General features: G+C 37.7%; 1 protein-coding gene across 1 annotated transcript in view; it reads right to left on the bottom strand.

Annotated features, from left to right (window-relative positions):
• Positions 1-4,252: 4,252 nt before the first annotated feature.
• The window catches only part of ANO2 (anoctamin 2), a 187,202-nt gene continuing 173,960 nt past the window's right edge, over positions 4,253-17,494 (bottom strand). The window contains 6 exon segments of the mRNA XM_040566038.1: positions 4,253-5,021; positions 5,024-5,096; positions 6,677-6,782; positions 12,772-12,953; positions 14,766-14,818; positions 14,924-15,076. Of these exon segments, the coding sequence (XP_040421972.1) occupies positions 4,816-5,021; positions 5,024-5,096; positions 6,677-6,782; positions 12,772-12,953; positions 14,766-14,818; positions 14,924-15,076 (773 nt within the window). The 3' untranslated portion in view covers positions 4,253-4,815.

Raw genomic sequence — 17,494 nt, 5'->3', positions numbered from 1 at the left:
GGGTGAGACTGCGTAACTGTAACAGATGTTATATTATTGTAGTCAGAAGAGTTTATTGGTAACAGTGGTAAATATTGTGCTTGGACATTTCCAAGCAATAATTTAACAAACATATTTCTATATAGGCTGCCCTTTTCTTCCTGGACTATATTTCATTAGTTTTGAGTGTCATGAAAGGTCAAATTGTAAAAGAGGTCTAGATAGCAACATTTTCTACATTCTGAGAAAGCTGAGGATTGAAAAGGCAGTGGCATCCATTACAATGATATCTCTATGAGTGCTGATACTTTTAAAAGAGGGCAAATATCCATGAAGAAGGCATGACACAAAGGGATAACATTCCCCTATAGCTTCACTCAATTCTTGCAAGCCTTATATAAAAGTAGGGCTGTGAAAAGGATCTGATGGATTCTTGAACTAAATGATGTTGAAGGTCACAGCATGATGCAGGAGTAAAGGCCCCTTCAATCTGGGTCAATTTCTTCTCCTGAATAGCCTAGGAAAGCCCTTTTAAACTACCTTGCACCAACAATCCAAAGGAGAGGCTGTGGTGAATGGAGCAACAACCTCTTTCAGTCATCATAAGCTTCTGCTGGCCATAGAAAGACTGGGAGGCAGAGACCTTACACAGTGTAATAATTATGTCAGATCCATTTATATCCATCTTAAGGCTTTATATTAGCCTAATTCCTCTACTTTGTTACTTCCTATTCTCACAGTTCTGGTTAGATGTGCAATTATGTATGTTTCTATTAATAACACCAGAAATGAAGCCTAGAGTGTGGGTATGGTATTTTGTGACTATGGGTAGTTTTCAGTGTGGCATTAGCTACTTACACACAAAGGGATATAGGTTTTTGTTTGTTTGTTTGTTTGAACATTTTGTTTCTGTTTTTTTTTTTTTTTTTTTTTTTTTAAAACTTTAGAGTTGGAACAGTTGGATGGACTATTAAAATCTGAACTAAATGTTCACAACACCTATGCACATTTCTTCACTGCTTACTTTCTACCTTTCTTTTGCAGAGACTTTAGCTCATTTTCATTGCTAAAACCAGGAGTCACAATAGCTCACAGGTTTTATTATCATGTTGGGTTTCTACTTACATCCATGCTCTCTTCTTCCCTAGAGAGGGCTTTCCATGCATGTCTCTTGAAAAAGTCATTCTTTGCTTGAGACGAGTTATGTTAAGGGGATGATTTGCAGGTAGATTTACAAGTATCATTCTGATAAAAAGGGATCAGATAAAGTCACGCTTTGTCCAAAGGACATAAGTTAGAAACTGGGAATGAATGTAGGCCCAATCAATGATCTACAATTACAGTAGCTGATGAGAAGTAGTGTCAGAAGAATCCAGAGGTTACCATAGAAATGTAACAATGGATATGATCCTTAGGGACTGCACTTGAGTCAAATACAAAATGTGCAGGAATTCTCAGTGAATGAAACTCTCAAGTTTAAGGGAAAAATAGAAACCGTATCACAGATAAAGATAATTGAGCTGTCTGTTCTGCTTGTGATATCATAGTAGATCCAATCTGGATATCAGGCAGGCATAGTTGCTGCAATGCCTCTTTCCCAGCCTTGTTTGGGTGAGATATATAAGGATACCTCAGGAAAACTTTCAGAGCACAAGTGTACATCTGCCTACTTCTCTAGTTCCTCTTGTCCTAGCAACACGTTATCGTCCAGAAACACATTATCATAGCAAGCACTTCAGTTGCTTGTTATGGAAATTTTGTGTAACAACAGCCTAATACATTCAAGTTTGCGATAGCATTTTTCTGACCATTATTGACTCACTCAGAATTTTTAAAAAGACAAGAAGGTATTTCCTGGATGGAGGGAGAATGTACAAAAGTGGTTCTATTTTAAGAGCCTTAACTCTGACTCTACTGTATCAAACAACCAACTGGAAAAGAGGGTGCCATGTAACTTGTATACCTCATTACAAACTCTGCATGCACTTCCACCGATTTGGAAAAAGAAAGGGAACATCACAGTATTCTAAAAGTCTGACAAGTCTGATATTTCTGCTGTTAAAACAACACAACTTTTCTCCCCGTCAAAGACATTTTGGAGTGAAGAAAATTAATTGTATTTCAGTAAACTAGAGATGTAAACCACAATGTCCAGACAGTACCAAACCTCCAGATCTCCCACCGGAATGCCACCTGGTATAAATGAACGCATAGTTGTCATTAATATCAGGTGTTTGAGACGAGTTATGGTAAGGGATCTCTTAATATATGAGACCTTGGAATGCCCAACAGAGTTTGTTCATCCTTTGAAAGTAAAATGTGGCAGTTTTGGAGGAGATATAGTGTTCTCACTTAAATGTTAATCATAGCAGTGGGTAAACAAGTTTTATTCCTCATTTCTGTTACACATTTCCACCAGGGAACCGAATTCTTAAAAAGATATTCATTCAAGCACCTAGCAAATTTAAAACAAAACAGAAAAAGTATAATCAATTGGAGATTCAGCTAATTCTAAGTAAACACCTTAATCACTCAGTCTCTGGAGGTTAGGTGCTGGACTTCTGCATCCTAAAACCTAAATGCCCAATCTAAGGCATTTATCTGGGTTCCCTCTAGAGTGCAGGGAAAGAGGTAGGTGTTCTCAGAGGTGATCCATTCAGATCAGACATCAGTGTTGAGATGGGATGAGCAGCTGGCTGCTGGTGCCTTTCTTTCTCAGGTGAATGCGGAAGGCATCTACCTAAATTTGAATAGCTATGTTGTGGTCATACCAAACCCATTCTCTGAGTTTCTGCAAGATACAGTATCATGACTTTCGAGCTTCGCAAAAATGTTATTCATGTGACCACAGGTGACTGTGAGGTTTTCATGCTGACAAAGCTTACATTGTATTTAAAAAGAATATTTTCCTGTGATTTTCTACCTATTGCAATCACTTAGAAACACCATATATATACACTGTTAATAGTTTATATCCAGTACATTATGTCAGGAGCTCTTCAAATCATATGTATGTATTTGTGTACATATACATATGTATACAATATGTATTTGAATCACTCTGTGTATTAGAAAAAGGAAAAATGTATTACTGCACATTTTGCACATTTACAAGGTGCATTTTTAGTCTTAAACATATGCAGTCAAATTGAGAGCTGGACAATCTTCCTAACAAATTATTATTAATTTAAAAAAAAAAAATGTTTCAGAAGGTGGCCAAAACTCTCTCTGAATTCACCTAAAATTCAGCAAATGAGTTTTGACAGGGGAAAAAGGAAAACACTTGGAGACATCACACTTTTGTTTCAACAAAATTAAACATTTGCAATTTTATTCAAGATGACATTATCATTTTTAAATTGATATACTAGATAGAAGGGATAGATAACCCTAAATAAAACTTTAAAAATGAAATTCCAAAGTGAAACTTTTCATTTCAGCCCACCCTGCAATAGTTCTCCCATTTTCATTCTCTTTAGTTTAGGCACTGAATGAAAAAGACCAATTAATTTCACCTCTCTCATTAAATTACCAAATGTTCTCACGGAAAATGAACTTTTCATCTAAGAGAATGAAGCTCTTAGGCTTCAGAAATATATACAATACATTATAATGCTAAAGAGTGATCATATTGTATATAATGCCTGAAACTGAAGCACTTCTTTTGTTTTGTGCTTTTTTATGGTTTTGAAAGCTTTAGTGAAAAGACAAAATGAGAAGAAAATCTTTTATCTAAACTCTGAATTTCAAGTCAGGCTAGAGACAGAATGTCATGTAAAAGAAATGGATTTTTTTAGCAAAGATTTATTTCCATTCATAACAGAATAGTTATTCATTAAACGTTGTAGATGAAAGTTTGATTAGTGAGTAAGTCTCTCTTCCAATGAAATTCAGATCTGTAAAATATTTTAATTTACAGTAAATGCACAACAGCATCTTTTGTTATTTTACACGCAACGTACACAGAGATGTCACATGGTTTACAGGGCTTGATTCCATTCTCAGTTGTCAGCTTCACATTGGTGTTTGTTTAGTGGCATGATTCCTCTTGACACTGGCTGAATTCCAAGTCTAAGTAAGAGGAGAATCAAACATGCAGTTTTTTGTTCAGGACAATGGGTAACAATGAGCTTTCCTAGTTCTAGCAGCTTTACTTAATTCTCATGCATATGTTGTGGCCTTTCTGCTCATTACCACATGCATTCAGGCTCCTGCAAAGCAAAATACAATATATCTGTAGATGGAATTCCTCAGTGATTTTCAGTTCCTTCTGTTCTCACAGCTCCATCCCCTTAACAGCAGACCCTCATGCTCTACCAACACAGCACCAAGTAGCAGTATACGTTAGGAAGGCATAATGACTCCCTGAGACTCAACATGTTTATCAACCATATGGTGGCAGCTACAAACCATAAGACCATGCGTTGTGTGCACTTTGTTAGGGTTGATCAAATCCACCCAAGACAGATATTAGGGCAGAAGTTTCCACTCTATTCCCCATGCCCCACAGGGTCCTTCTGCTGAGATCTTTCTGCTGAGACTGCACAAGTGAGGAGCATTTCTGCTTGCCTACCCAGCTCACAGGCATCACCACAAGGACCAGTTACAACATAACCCATACCCCGTACCAGTAAACTCTGAAAATCATGTAGCCCGGATGGCATACAAAACGTAACAGAGACACATATATGAAGTTTTTAAGGAAGAAAAAGAAGCCTCTTTTTTGTTACGTCTCTTCCTTGACTGTCTCTCCTTCCCTTGCTCATGTTGGAATCACATCACACAGTAAATAAGTATTGCAGAGGTAAGCATAACATGTTATCCTTCCCTATGGATTCACACTTCTGTATGCTGTGAGCTAAAGGAGGCAACGCTGCCTTTCTGACTTTGGTTAAACTGACAGAAGCTGGCAGCTCGGCTTCTTTGGTCTTTGGTCCCACTTCTGTGTTTATGCTTGTCACGTGTGATAAAGCTTTCAATCAGTTTCAGTTTTTCATGTTCTTCCTTCAAGAAAAAGTCAACTAGCACACTTTTCTCCTTTTGATCTGTTCGCTGATGTCCTTGGGGATGTCAGGTATCATCCAGTCAACCAGAACACTGAGGAACATCACTAAGTTCTGCAAACACAGCAACAGACATGAAACAAGAATGAAGAATCCAAAATACTCCCACTAGAGCAAAATCAAACCTTTGCTATAGGTATGAGGCATATACCAAAAACATTTTGCTGAAAGCACATAGCATAAAGTAGTTGAATATGGCCTCAGTTCAGGAAAGAGCTCATGTTTATGCGCAACTCCCCCTCAGTGGTGAGATTGAATTAACACATGCTTCAGTTGGGTTTGAAAAGGGAATGGATTCGGATTCATCCAATGACTCATGGATTAAGTAGCTAAACCAGTGTTATTCCTTACAGGTGTTCAAAGGTGCTCAGTTCTCAACATCAGACTTGTTGAGACTGGGTTCAGAATCCATTACTGAAGAGCAGTGTCAGTGAAATCGTCCTCCAACACCATCATACCCATGTGTTTCCAATGTGGCCTAAGCAGACAGCAGACAACTTCCATGGTCTTTATGCCCTCAAATCCTTCTGTCTGCTGACAAGCAGGATTTATTTATATTACTGTAGCATATGAGCCAGAATTTCGAACCTCAGACATCAATGTCATTACAGGTGATGGTCATATAACATAGTAGCAGGAAGAAGACTGGGCAAAAAGTTTTGCTTGTTTGTGAAATCTATTGATAAATTATGCTTTCAGGTTTATATTATAATGATAATACTTCAAAAACTGCTGTATTGTGTAATGTCTCTAAATGTGTGAGAACATTTGCTGACAAGGCTACTACCATGAACACTCCATTTCCACATGAGACAATGAAACTAGTTAATCAGGGAATGTACTCTGGCAGAACAACAGGCAGACTATTTGAGGTCCAGCATAACCAGTGGCTTCAAATGTTCTGCAGGCAGCGGTGGAAAATTACTGAAGTCAGAGCAAAGAAACAGAAGATGGCAATATAAACCAGGCAAGCCTCTCAGACACTCTTAGGAATATTTGGAAGGAGAGAAGAAAAGACAGGCAGATTTCAATATTAGGGGTGGGCCTGATTTGACTGTCAAGGGATACCAGATCAAGGATGAGAGCATAAGGCTTTTTACATTCAGAATACAAAATAATGATAACAAATCCCTTATCAATGAATTCTCAATACTTGGGGAGAATTTACTCCATTGACTTGTGGGAAGTGATAAAAGACCTTGGAGGATTTATTAATTCTGTTTATTTCTTGCTTTGGGTAAAGATCTGTGTTTCACAAGCCTACATAGCATTTATGTGCTTTTACAAGTGATGACTGTGAGTATAATAGCTGACAGAGTCCACTTAACTGAAATGATTAAGATCCTGTGGCATTTGGGGATCAATGCCGGTGCCAGGGGCTAATGCAGGCTGTGGAGCTTCCTTCCATGCAGGGAGGGAAAATTGAGGAAGTGTGCTAAAGTGCTACAAAGGGAGAATCTTTGCTAAAGCTTACTGACACTTCAGCCAGCCCGGTAGGCTGGGTACAAGCAGATTAGTTTGGGTATTTGCAAACATAAAAGCTCTATTGGACCTGGGCTTCTTTGGCACATGCATTTAAATCCATTTATTATAATATTTCTGTGAATGAAATCACAGTAACTCAACAGACTTACCTGAAACAGAATAACAAAAGCCAGGCGAGCAGATAAGACCGCCCAGTACTGTTTAGAAAACTCATACTGATTTGGGGACCAAGGTGGTTCTCTGTAATCTTTAAACCTGTCAATGAAGGCAGCTCAGTTATCACATGATCCAGCAATATCCTCCTGCACCAATTGCTTTGACTGACATGATTTTTCAATCACAAAATCTAAGGAACAAAATCTTCCAGATGTTCCTACTTCAAACCATATTATGAAATACAACTCCAGAATTAGAGCTGGACTATTGCCACTGATTTAGCAAGCTTACGCTGGTTTTCACAGTTGTAACCAAAGTCAGAACATTGTTCTAATGTTGGAAATCTCCAGATTTTCCCAGATCTAAAAATGCGTCATTTATTTTGTAAATGTTAAACTGATGTCACTGTACAGGGAATAAACTGTTGAAGCTAAAGCATAGATATAGTCCAAGGCATTGTCAGACCACAGGAAACAAGCATGTATTCATCACACCTAAACTGAGATCAGTTTAGGAAGTAAATCAGCCCACATAATACCTGACTCACACTCTAGTGGTTCCTGTCTGCATAAACGACAGGGGGAGCCATAGAAAAAGCACTTCCTAAAATAAAGCTTTCTGGCCTTAGACAGGATAAAAGAAAGCTTTAGTCGTTTGGTGCAAAGACTGGTGCTTTTAGTATTATCATCAATCTTTTGGAAATAGACAACAGGCTAATAAAACCCACAGATGCTCCTAAATTGGAAAGTTTTGCAAATAGCAGGAAATACAGAAAGCAATAAGAAATACAGACAGGAAACACAATGAGAATAATCTGGGGAAATGGAAAATATTAAAAATAAAACAATTGAAGGGTCTTTGAGAGGATAAAGACTGAAAGCAAATGCAATGAAAATAGCCTGGAGTTTACAGTGGCCAGCAAGTTATAACAAGTTGAAATATGGCACCAGGACAGTATGACTTGTGGATGTATAAACAAAAGACATGATGGTGCTGGGAGATATTAGCCCTTCTCTGAACATTCTCAGGTAAAGCCACACCTGGAATGCTGCATTCAGCCATTCAGCTGTGAGGGGGGGGGGGGGGGGGGGGAGGAGGAGATGGGGGGGGGGGACAGAGAGAGGAAGAAAGAGAGAAAGAAAGGAAGAAAGAAAGAGAAAGAGGGGGAAAAAAAAGGGGGGGAAGAAAGAGAGAGAGAGGAAGAGCAAGCAAGCAAGCAAGCAAGAGAGAGAGAGAGAGAAAAAGAAAGAAAGAGAGAGAAAGAGAGAAAGAGAGAAAGAGAGAGAGAGAGAGAGAGAGAGAGAGAGAGAAAGAAAGAAAGAAAGAAAGAAAGAAAGAAAGAAAGAAAGAAAGAAAGAAAGAAAGAAAAAAAGAAAGAAAAAGAAATTGAAGGCAGTTCAGCAGAACAATCCAGGGGCTTAACAGACTGATTCATCAAAGAAGATTAAAGAAGTGCACATGTGCTCCATTTTGGTAAGTAACAGCCACAGTTGGACATGATAACCATGCACAAATTGTGCCCTTAGGACTGAAAGGGATAATTTAGTGCTGTTCACAGTGTTTGACTAGGTTTAATGGGATGAAATTAAGAAACAGAAAATCTGTTTTGAATACCACAAAACCCTTCCTGACAGTAAGATTCATTAAACTGCGGAAAAGCCTCGATCGGGGGATAATGGAGAAGGTTCATATATAAAATCTGTCAGCTTCAGTTTGCAGGTGTGCTTACCAAAATTACCTTCAGGTTCTATCCACGTGGTTTTGCATGTTAAATTATACATTTACAAAACCTCCCAAACTCATAACAAATTCAGTCTGAAATGCTGGATGTAATTCTGGGCTGCAGCTTTTGGAGACAAAGTACACAGGGTACGTACAACCTATGATGCAGAAAGGGAGGAGGAAGAGGAGGAGACAATAACTGTAAATTGGGGGTTGTTATAAGTTGTGGAAGCACTATCTGGGTTTGGTTAGAGCCCAGATAATTTGTTTTGTTCACTGGGTGCATACGCAGCAGTCTGGCTCTCCTTCCTATCTTTGGTCCTATGCTATGCCTGCATTGTGAGATTTCCCCTCTTGCATCCTTTTGTACAACACGGACTCCTACACATTGCACAAACCAGTGTACCAGAGCTAAATGAAAGGACAGAATCAATTCCATTGAATTTAATTTGCCTGAACATCAAGACAAGGAAAAACACTGAGTTTATTGTACATTTTCCTAGCACGATAAATCAATGCCAGTCTTGAGAGTGAGCACAGAATCACCTGAAAGGGTCTCCAATGGCGGTGCATTTTCAATTTAATGTACTTGGAGCTTTACAAACTATGCAAGTGTTGTAGGACATCAGATCCCAAGAAAACTTCACCTGGCCAAGTGGTAAATCACACTGCTTATGATGTGTGAATCAAAATTTAGCAGAACACCAGCAAATGACTTGTGGTGAAGGAAGGTGTTTTCAGAGCTACAGACAAGGTAGCTGGGCTTCAGCCCCACCTCCCTTTTAAATATTCTATGGAACATGACACCTTAAAGTGCAACAATCCATGTCTTTTCTAACCACTAAAGTCTACAGGTTCTGGGTAATTTCTTGGGGGGGGGGGAGGGGGGGGGAGGGAGGTGTAAGTGAGGATGGACGGAAAGGACCAGGCATGACTTAGACAAAATTGACCTGTAGCCAGTGTTAAGAGAAATATGCAGATATATTTAACAAGTATTTAGTGTGGGGACAAAGACAAATTGGTAGAAATGATCAGAATTATATGTAAGTGTAACTGCAAATATATCTTAATAAACTGATATAATGTCCTCAATAAATTGAAGACAACATTACTGAATCACAAGGAAGTAGCGCTTCAGCAGTGCAGGAATATATAAGAATTATTCAGCAGAAAGTATTAGAATCCACTATTGATCACTGGGATCACTGGGTGTAGACAATATCAATACCAGGGCATTAAGAATAATAATTAATTAAAAGACACTTTATAAATTTACAAAATATAGAAGCAGAGTTGTCTCTTTAATGGAAGAAGAAAGCTGGAGATGGACTCTTTATAGGGAGTATAGTGATAGGACAAGGAGTAATGCATTTAAACCAGAAGAGGGTAGATTTTGATTAGATATAAGAAAGAAATTCTTTACTATGAGGGTGATGAGGCACTGGAACAGGTAGCCCAGAGAAGTTGTGGATGACCCTTGAAGTGTTCAAGGCCAGGTTGCATGGGGCTTTGGGCAACCTGGCCTAGTGGAAGGTGTCCCTGCCCATGACAGAGGACTTTAGATGATCTTTAAGGTCCCTTCCAACACAAAGCATTCTGTGATTCTGTGATAGATGGAAGAAAACCAAAACACTTCTTTAGCTTTGCAAAGTTATATGCAAGACAGCATGAGACTGGCACATTACCAACATAGGCACAATGATGAGTTGTAGTATCTGTTACCACTTACATTGTGAAAGAATCTGGTGTTCCCAGATGAGAGCAGTTCATGGAAATCCTGCAGTCACAAAATTACTGAATAGCTATGGTTGGAAGGGACCTGTCACGTCCCACTGGCAGGGATATGAAGGGAGTGACTAAGATTCGCAGATCTGCTCAATGTGAACTAAGGTGAGATAACACTCAAGGTATGTACATAAACATCAACTTCATTAGGAACACGCAGAACAAATATTCTGTCAATGTTGGCACTCTCACAATTATATCTACCTGAGTTATGCGGCCTTATTGGAAATCAAGGTAGGCCTAGCATTTCTTGGTAATTTTAAAGGTAGAAAAAATAGAGAGACAGAGAAAGCGAGAGAAAAGGAGAGAAAGATAGAAACATCACCAGTCCTGGATCTAGCATTGGAACTGCTGAAGGGCGTAGTTAGCGTAGAGTGATTCCCCATGTGGATTTGTACATGCCCGTATATATTGGCCTTCGCTCTGGGAGTGGTTGGGACCCCAGTATTTTTCCATACCTATTAGGACAAATCAAGAGGAGTGACACCAGACCCCTCCCCATGACCTCCCCCTTGTCTGTCACAAGGGCCAACGGCCACGTGGGAACCATCCGTCTGCTGACAGCAGGGTCAGCTGGAGCAGGTTGCTCAGGGACTTGGGGGTTGAATGTTTCTAGGAATGAAGACTCTCCAAGCTATTTGGGCAGCCTATTCCTAAAGAAATTCTTTACTGTGAGGGTGATGAGGCACTGGAACAGGTTGCCCAGAGAAGCTGTGGATGCCCTATCCCTGGAGATATTTAAGACCAGGTTGGACGGGGCTTTGGGCAATCTGGTCTAGTGGAAGGTGTCCCTTCTCATGGCAGGAGAGTTGTAATTAGATGATCTTTAAGGTCCCTTCCAACCCAAACCATTCTATGATTCTATGGAAAGTCCCTTTAATGACTTCATATCTTCTGTTTTTTTTTTCCTTTTCAATGTGATCACAATGCTTTCATGTACTCTATTATCATACCAAATTATAAAGATTAAAAGAACTAAACCAATAATGATGTCACATAACTTAGCAAGGTTTGCTTTTAGTTTGCCTTCAGCTACACAAGTGCTGTTTTGCTCTGAAAAAATCATTACAACTAATGCTTTGCATCAGATTGGCGCTACAGCAATGTTTATTTGGAAGTAGTGTCAAAGAGTTCACAGCATTGTAGAAAATGTTACTCAAAATATTCAAAGAATGTGTTCTGGATATTCGGTGGGAGAGTTGTTTCTGGCTTGTTATGGTTTTTTTTTAAGATACCTTAATCTCTGGCAATGCCTGTAAAGAGCAAAATCCAGGCTTATTGTAACCACATTTATCTTCAGAGGTCACAGAAATCTAAGAATAAGAGAGGTCAGCTTGTTCCCAACGTATTTGCCAGAAACAGAAAAACAGATTTTTTTTTTTTTCCAGCTTAAGGGACAGTGTTTGCAGCCTGTCTCTTGGGACACAAGCAAGATACCTCATGTTTATCAGGCAAAGTTCTGTCCAAAGCTGTGGCTTTGGTAAGATCCAAATGAGGTCGGTGATAATGAGAAACAGTGGATATGAATGCAGACATTTTTTCTTAATTGTTTCCTGATAAGGGAACAGAAATACTCTCACAGTTGTTTTTCAGTCAGAGTAGTACATGATCAAACATGTAGTATATGCTTCTTTTTTTGCAATCAATCTATTTATTTATGTATTTTGCTTTGCAGCACAGACACGATATTCTCAGGCAGGGACCGCTTTTATACCTAGTACAGATTATTTCCTTCTCTCTGTATTTTTCCTCTGTTAAATCTGTGCTACTCTGATGAGCACGTTTCCAAATACACTGGGAGAGTCATACACCATAAGTAGAGGCCAGTGACTGAGACCAGGTAAACAGCTGCAAAGTTAAGGTAAACAGCTGTAAAGTTAAGATAGCAGTCACAGCGAAGTGGGAGATCCATATGGATGGGGATGTTTCTTAAAGGAAAACTCATGCTAATTTGGTACATTTTTATGAAAAAAACAAAGTTACACTGAGAACCTTGGAACCACGTTAGTGATTTCTCATGCAAACTGGAAGTACTCCACAGGTATCTGCATGCTGCGGTTTTCTGCTCTTCCTGAGGAGCAGTGAACTAGATACTCTGGACATATTTTAATGGAAGTTGACCTTTGTTTTCCCAGCCTGAAAAGATGACGCTGAAATATAAGATCTGCAAATGGGTAACAGTGCAGGTTTTAAAGATGAAAGAGTATATTGAAAACTCATATCTCATAAAGTAAACACTGAGCTTAATAAAGAGAAAGAAAGCCTGGTTCTAATTAGTGGGAACCCATTTTAAAAAATGAATTCTGCCTTCAGTGTCCTTAATGAAAGTTACGTCTTTCAGTACAGAAAGGATTTTTTTATTCGAGTAAGTCTGTCTAAATTGTTTATTTTGCCTTTTAATGCATGGGAAAAACCATTCTAAGAACCTTCTAACATAGTGAGAATACTCTAAAAGCTGTACTCTTAAAACCACATTCTTAAAGACACAAATATTATCGGCTCCCACTTGGAAAATTTTTGTCTGTCAAAAGACCCAAAGAAATAGCTTTGCCTATGCAAACTGTCATTAAAAGTATTTTACCTGCAGAATAAAACATCCTGTGCAAATAGGGAGTTTTCTGGCTGTGTTCCAGCCTTGAGATGACTGACATTGAAGTATGAGAGTGTGTGATTGACGAAGCCATGCATGGTTCCATTTTGACTGTATGCATATTGATACATAAGGCGTGGAATGAAATCAGATGTGACAGCAATTACAAAAGCCTGGGAGACAAAAAAAGGAAAAAGAAAAAAGAAAAAAGAAAAAAGAAAAGAAGAAGAAGAAGAAGAAGAAGAGGAAGAAGAGGAAGAAGAAGAAGAAGAAGAAGAGAAGAAGAAGAAGAGAAGAAGAAGAAGAAGAAGAAGAAGAAGAAGAAGAAGAAGAAGAAGAAGAAGAAGAGAAGAAGAAGAAGAAGAAGAAGAAGAAACAACACGGTGAATGTATGTCTAATGTTTTTCAGATTAAGTAAATTCAGGTGATAATTTTCATGTTCAAGTAAGTTTGGAGTGGTGATGAAGTAGGAGTTAAATGGACAGACCTGGTACAGAATGTGTACTTGTATAAATGCACAGTGACTTGCTCTGCCTCTCAAGGAGAACATTGTAGTTAGGGAGCATACCAATTAAACTAGCTAAGTGTAAAGTAGTCACCCTCCACTCTCATCTCAGCATCAGGACTTACACATCTGACATCAGTGGATGTCATGCTGAAATAAAACTGGTGTAGTTGTGAGTGAATCAGACACACAAATATCTAGATCATACCAATAAGAATTCATTAAATTAATTTAAAACGGTGTGTAGGTGAATAGTCTGCATCAATATTATTCAGATGCAGTAGAGAAGCAGATTTGGGCATTGAGTATTTTTTCAAACCAAACATGGCCATATTTACATTTCTGTCACTAACAGATATATTAATGAAATACTCCCTAAAATAAAAATGTTCAGAATTTGTTTGAGACAGGATTAAGGATCCTTAATTAATTAAGGATCATAAATCTTCAAAGTGTATTCAGATAAAAGCAAGAAACTGCAAAGTTTTGCTCATCTAGCACAGATCAGTGCTGGAAAGCCTGAAATCTATGCCTGATAGCAACTTTATGGGTATGTACAAGGCCACAGATTTCCTACCTTAAATCCTGGAAACAGCCAAGCCATAACTGAACAATATTCCACCCAGGTCAAAGAACTCCACTTCTCTGGAGGCATTATAGTTCTCTGAGTTGTAATGATAGTTTACATACTGCTACAGAATGCTGTTGTGCTGGAAGTGACTGTACTAAATAAATTGCATAACACATCTGCACAAGTTTCCCCTTCAGTTTTCATAACACAATTTTCCCCTCAGTAGTGACAACCATCTATATTTCTTAAGTGCTTTGAAATCCAAGGGTCAAAAATCCCATAATATTATGATTAAACTCCTAGGTTTTTGTTTGTTTGTTTGTTTTATTTTGTTTTGTTTTAAGAATATCTTTTTCTATTTAGATTTGGTAGCTTGGGAAGTGTGTAAGACAACTCAGAAAAGCTACTCTTACAGACAAACTCAATCTGTGGGAGAAATGATGTTTAGAGATATAATCATATTGTAGATATAAGAACAAATGCTACTACTTTTTCTTCTACGGGCTTTCTGCTTCCAGAATGCACTAATAGATGTTATGTTTACATCCTTTTCTTTCATATCAGCAGTTACAGTAGCAGTGACATAAAAAAGACATGGGTATGAATGAGAAGCAGATTTTTATCAATTGTCTGAAGTGTTGCCTCTTCTGATCCCATTCATCAGTTGTTTTTATGTGAATTAGTCTTCCTGTCCTACATAACACAAGGATATAGAGAACGAGGTGAGTAGATGGCCCTCTCTTTTGTAATTTAGATCGTTTTACACTTCCACAAGAATAAACTGGATAATTTAGATTTTATTGTATTTTATACCAATTGAGAAATTTAAACATCACTTTTCTATAGCGTTGGAGTGACAATATAAGCACCTAAGATCATGTTTAGAAACAGGTATAATCAAATACTTACATTAATGATAACTGAAAGCTTTCCAATACCACTCAAAATGTTATACCAAATTCCTGTAAGTGAAAAACAGCACTTGTTAAGAGATTTAGTATAATCTTTTTTTCTTCTTTGTTGAATTCTTGTTGTTCTTATCACTTTAATGATTTTCAGTTGCTTACCTATATCTTTTGCTCTTACTGTGTCTGGCCTCCTTAGTTCAGTAACAAACTTTTTTGCATCAAGTCGGACTTCTATGATGTTGTTCAGAAGAGCAAAGAGTGGTGCCAGAGGGAAGGAGGCAACAAAGAGTGTGACAAAGCCAAACTGGATAACTGGAAGAGAAATACGCATTGTCCTAGGATGTCTTTTGAAAGGAACTGGTAAACACAGCTGACAGCAAATTGTTGGTGAGCTTTGTGGGTGATAAAACACATAAAACTCCACTTTGCAATTTGGACACAGTAATAAATATCACAAAGCAAGGTTATGAAAGAGAGAAAGGTTTGTCACTATGTTTTATGAATGGTTCCAATAATCCTTCTGATCTCTAGCACATCAACACAAGCCAAAGTAAATAATACATTTACTAAAGTACAAAGAGTTCTCTGTGTATTCTTCTGCTGTTCAAGATGCTACTGTTTTTCCTTGTACTTTTGCCTTTATGGAAAAGGATGCATTAGTAAGCAGGAGAAGGAAATCTACAATGTGTCAATGTTTCTTCCCAGCTTCCTTTGGAAAATTTTGTGACAATCTGACAAGAACAAAAACACAATAAATATCTTTGTGGATGCATGAGTCTGTGGTGCCATACAGCATTTTCATCCCTACTTGTATCAATGATATCCTCCAAAGTTAGAAATCTCCTGCTTGAAGTCCTAGCAAAGGAGAATGTTATTGTCACTTATTTTTTCTTTTCTTTTCTTTCCTTTTTTTTTTTTTTTTTTTTTCTGTTTTCAGGTTTGGATAAGGTACTTTGGGAAAAAAAAATAAAAATCACTGGTCCTAAAGAACAAGTAGTACTGCAATGAAGCAGAGACCTTCTGCGTTCTCTGTGCTTCCCAGAACAGATATGCAACTAGTAAGTCTGGCTTCTTCCACAAATTAATTATACAAATGAAACAAACGAACAAAACCTCTCTCGCTTTGAAGTGGATGGCACATTATCTTGTTCACAGTACTAGTTCACTTGTGTATCTTGTTCACTAGTACCTCAGAGTTCAGCTCACCAGTGACTGTATAATTGTATAAATAAAAAGACCACATTGTTTTCAGAGTGGATTATGCCTGTTTTATAGGATATAGGCTGACCTGTCTTTATGCAAACGAATTATCTTCTAAATGGCTAAAGAAACCGATGTCACCCTGCAAAGAACAATGCTGACATAATGGTGATTTTCTGAAACCTCTCAGTGCTCTAGAGATACTCAGAATAATGTAGTAGAACAAACAAATAAAAACTGTAAAACAACAGTTTGTATTCTGTAAAACTTTTTTGTTTTTTTACTTTTTCTATAAAACATTTTGTTTGTTTTCTGTAAAACAAACAAACAGCAAAAAAAAAAAACAAACAGAAACAAGAAAAACAACAACAAAACCCCCTTCTTCAGCTTTAGGGTGAGTTTCTCCTTCATTCCCTTGTTTTTCAGTGGTATGTTAGTGCACATAGAATCTACCCCATACGGGAGAGTTTCATTTGTGTATAATTAGAGTCTGTAAAGGACCATCACTTTTTTTTTTTTTTTTTTTTCTCCAAGGTGCTGAGAAGTTAAGAAGTTGCCTAAAAGTCTTTTCTTCAATGGAAATTAGGAGGCATCAGTAGTGAATGTTACTCATGAGACTGGGTCATTTCATTGCAAAAATGATACATTATTTTAATGTAATACTTCAGGGAAGTGAAAAGGGTTTATTCCCTCAGAAAACTAAGGAAGAGTAGAAGAAGAGGAGAAAGACACAAAAGTATGCTGACCAAATGCAGAGTAATCCCAATAAAATTAAACTAATAAATCTAACTGTAATTTACACTTTTGAATTAAATAAACAGCAGTATGGAAAAGGTGTTGCTGTGTATGATGAGGCAGTATGTATTGTCGTTTATTTTTCAGCAAATCCCTGTGTCAGTCCTCTCTCCACTGTGAGAGAGCTGTTGCACTTTGTGAAAATCAGGTCTTCTCATAGCACAAGTGTTTTCTTTAAAATCATTTCCTTAGGCACTGTAGTCAGAGCCTACCACTAACTGATAGCTTTCTCCAGTATCTTCTCTTACATGCATCTTTTGCGTACACAGATTATAAGTCTTCTAATTGGTTTTCCTGCTTTTCTCTTACAAATGACAACATATTTGCATAGTAAATTATTATCTCTGTCTGAAATATACAGCCTTTTGATTCTGATTCTCACTGCTTTGTGATAAAGTGTGTCCTAATGCACTCCAAGATTGAGCTTTTTCAAAGCATATGAGCACTCTACCCTTGAAATCATATTTTCCTGAATATTTTACATTCAGAGTCAGGAAAAGGAATTATCAACGATATAAAAACAGATGTTAGAATATCACAAAAACAAAACAAAACAAAATAAAAAACTGTGAATGCTTAGCAAAATATATCGCTCCAAAATGCACCTTATTCAGTTTTAAGTGAATTTAGCTGGAATAGAGCTGGCAGATTTCAGTTAAAAAAAAAAAAAAAGGGGGGGAAAAAAAAGGCATTTGCAATGTTTTAAGTATAAACCACACACACATTTGCTTTGAT

This window comes from Cygnus olor, chromosome 1 (genome assembly GCF_009769625.2).
Source record: "Cygnus olor isolate bCygOlo1 chromosome 1, bCygOlo1.pri.v2, whole genome shotgun sequence".
NCBI lineage: Eukaryota > Metazoa > Chordata > Aves > Anseriformes > Anatidae > Cygnus > Cygnus olor.
The sequence above is the reverse complement of the archived record's forward strand: the minus strand, read 5'-3'. Positions and strand labels throughout refer to the sequence as shown.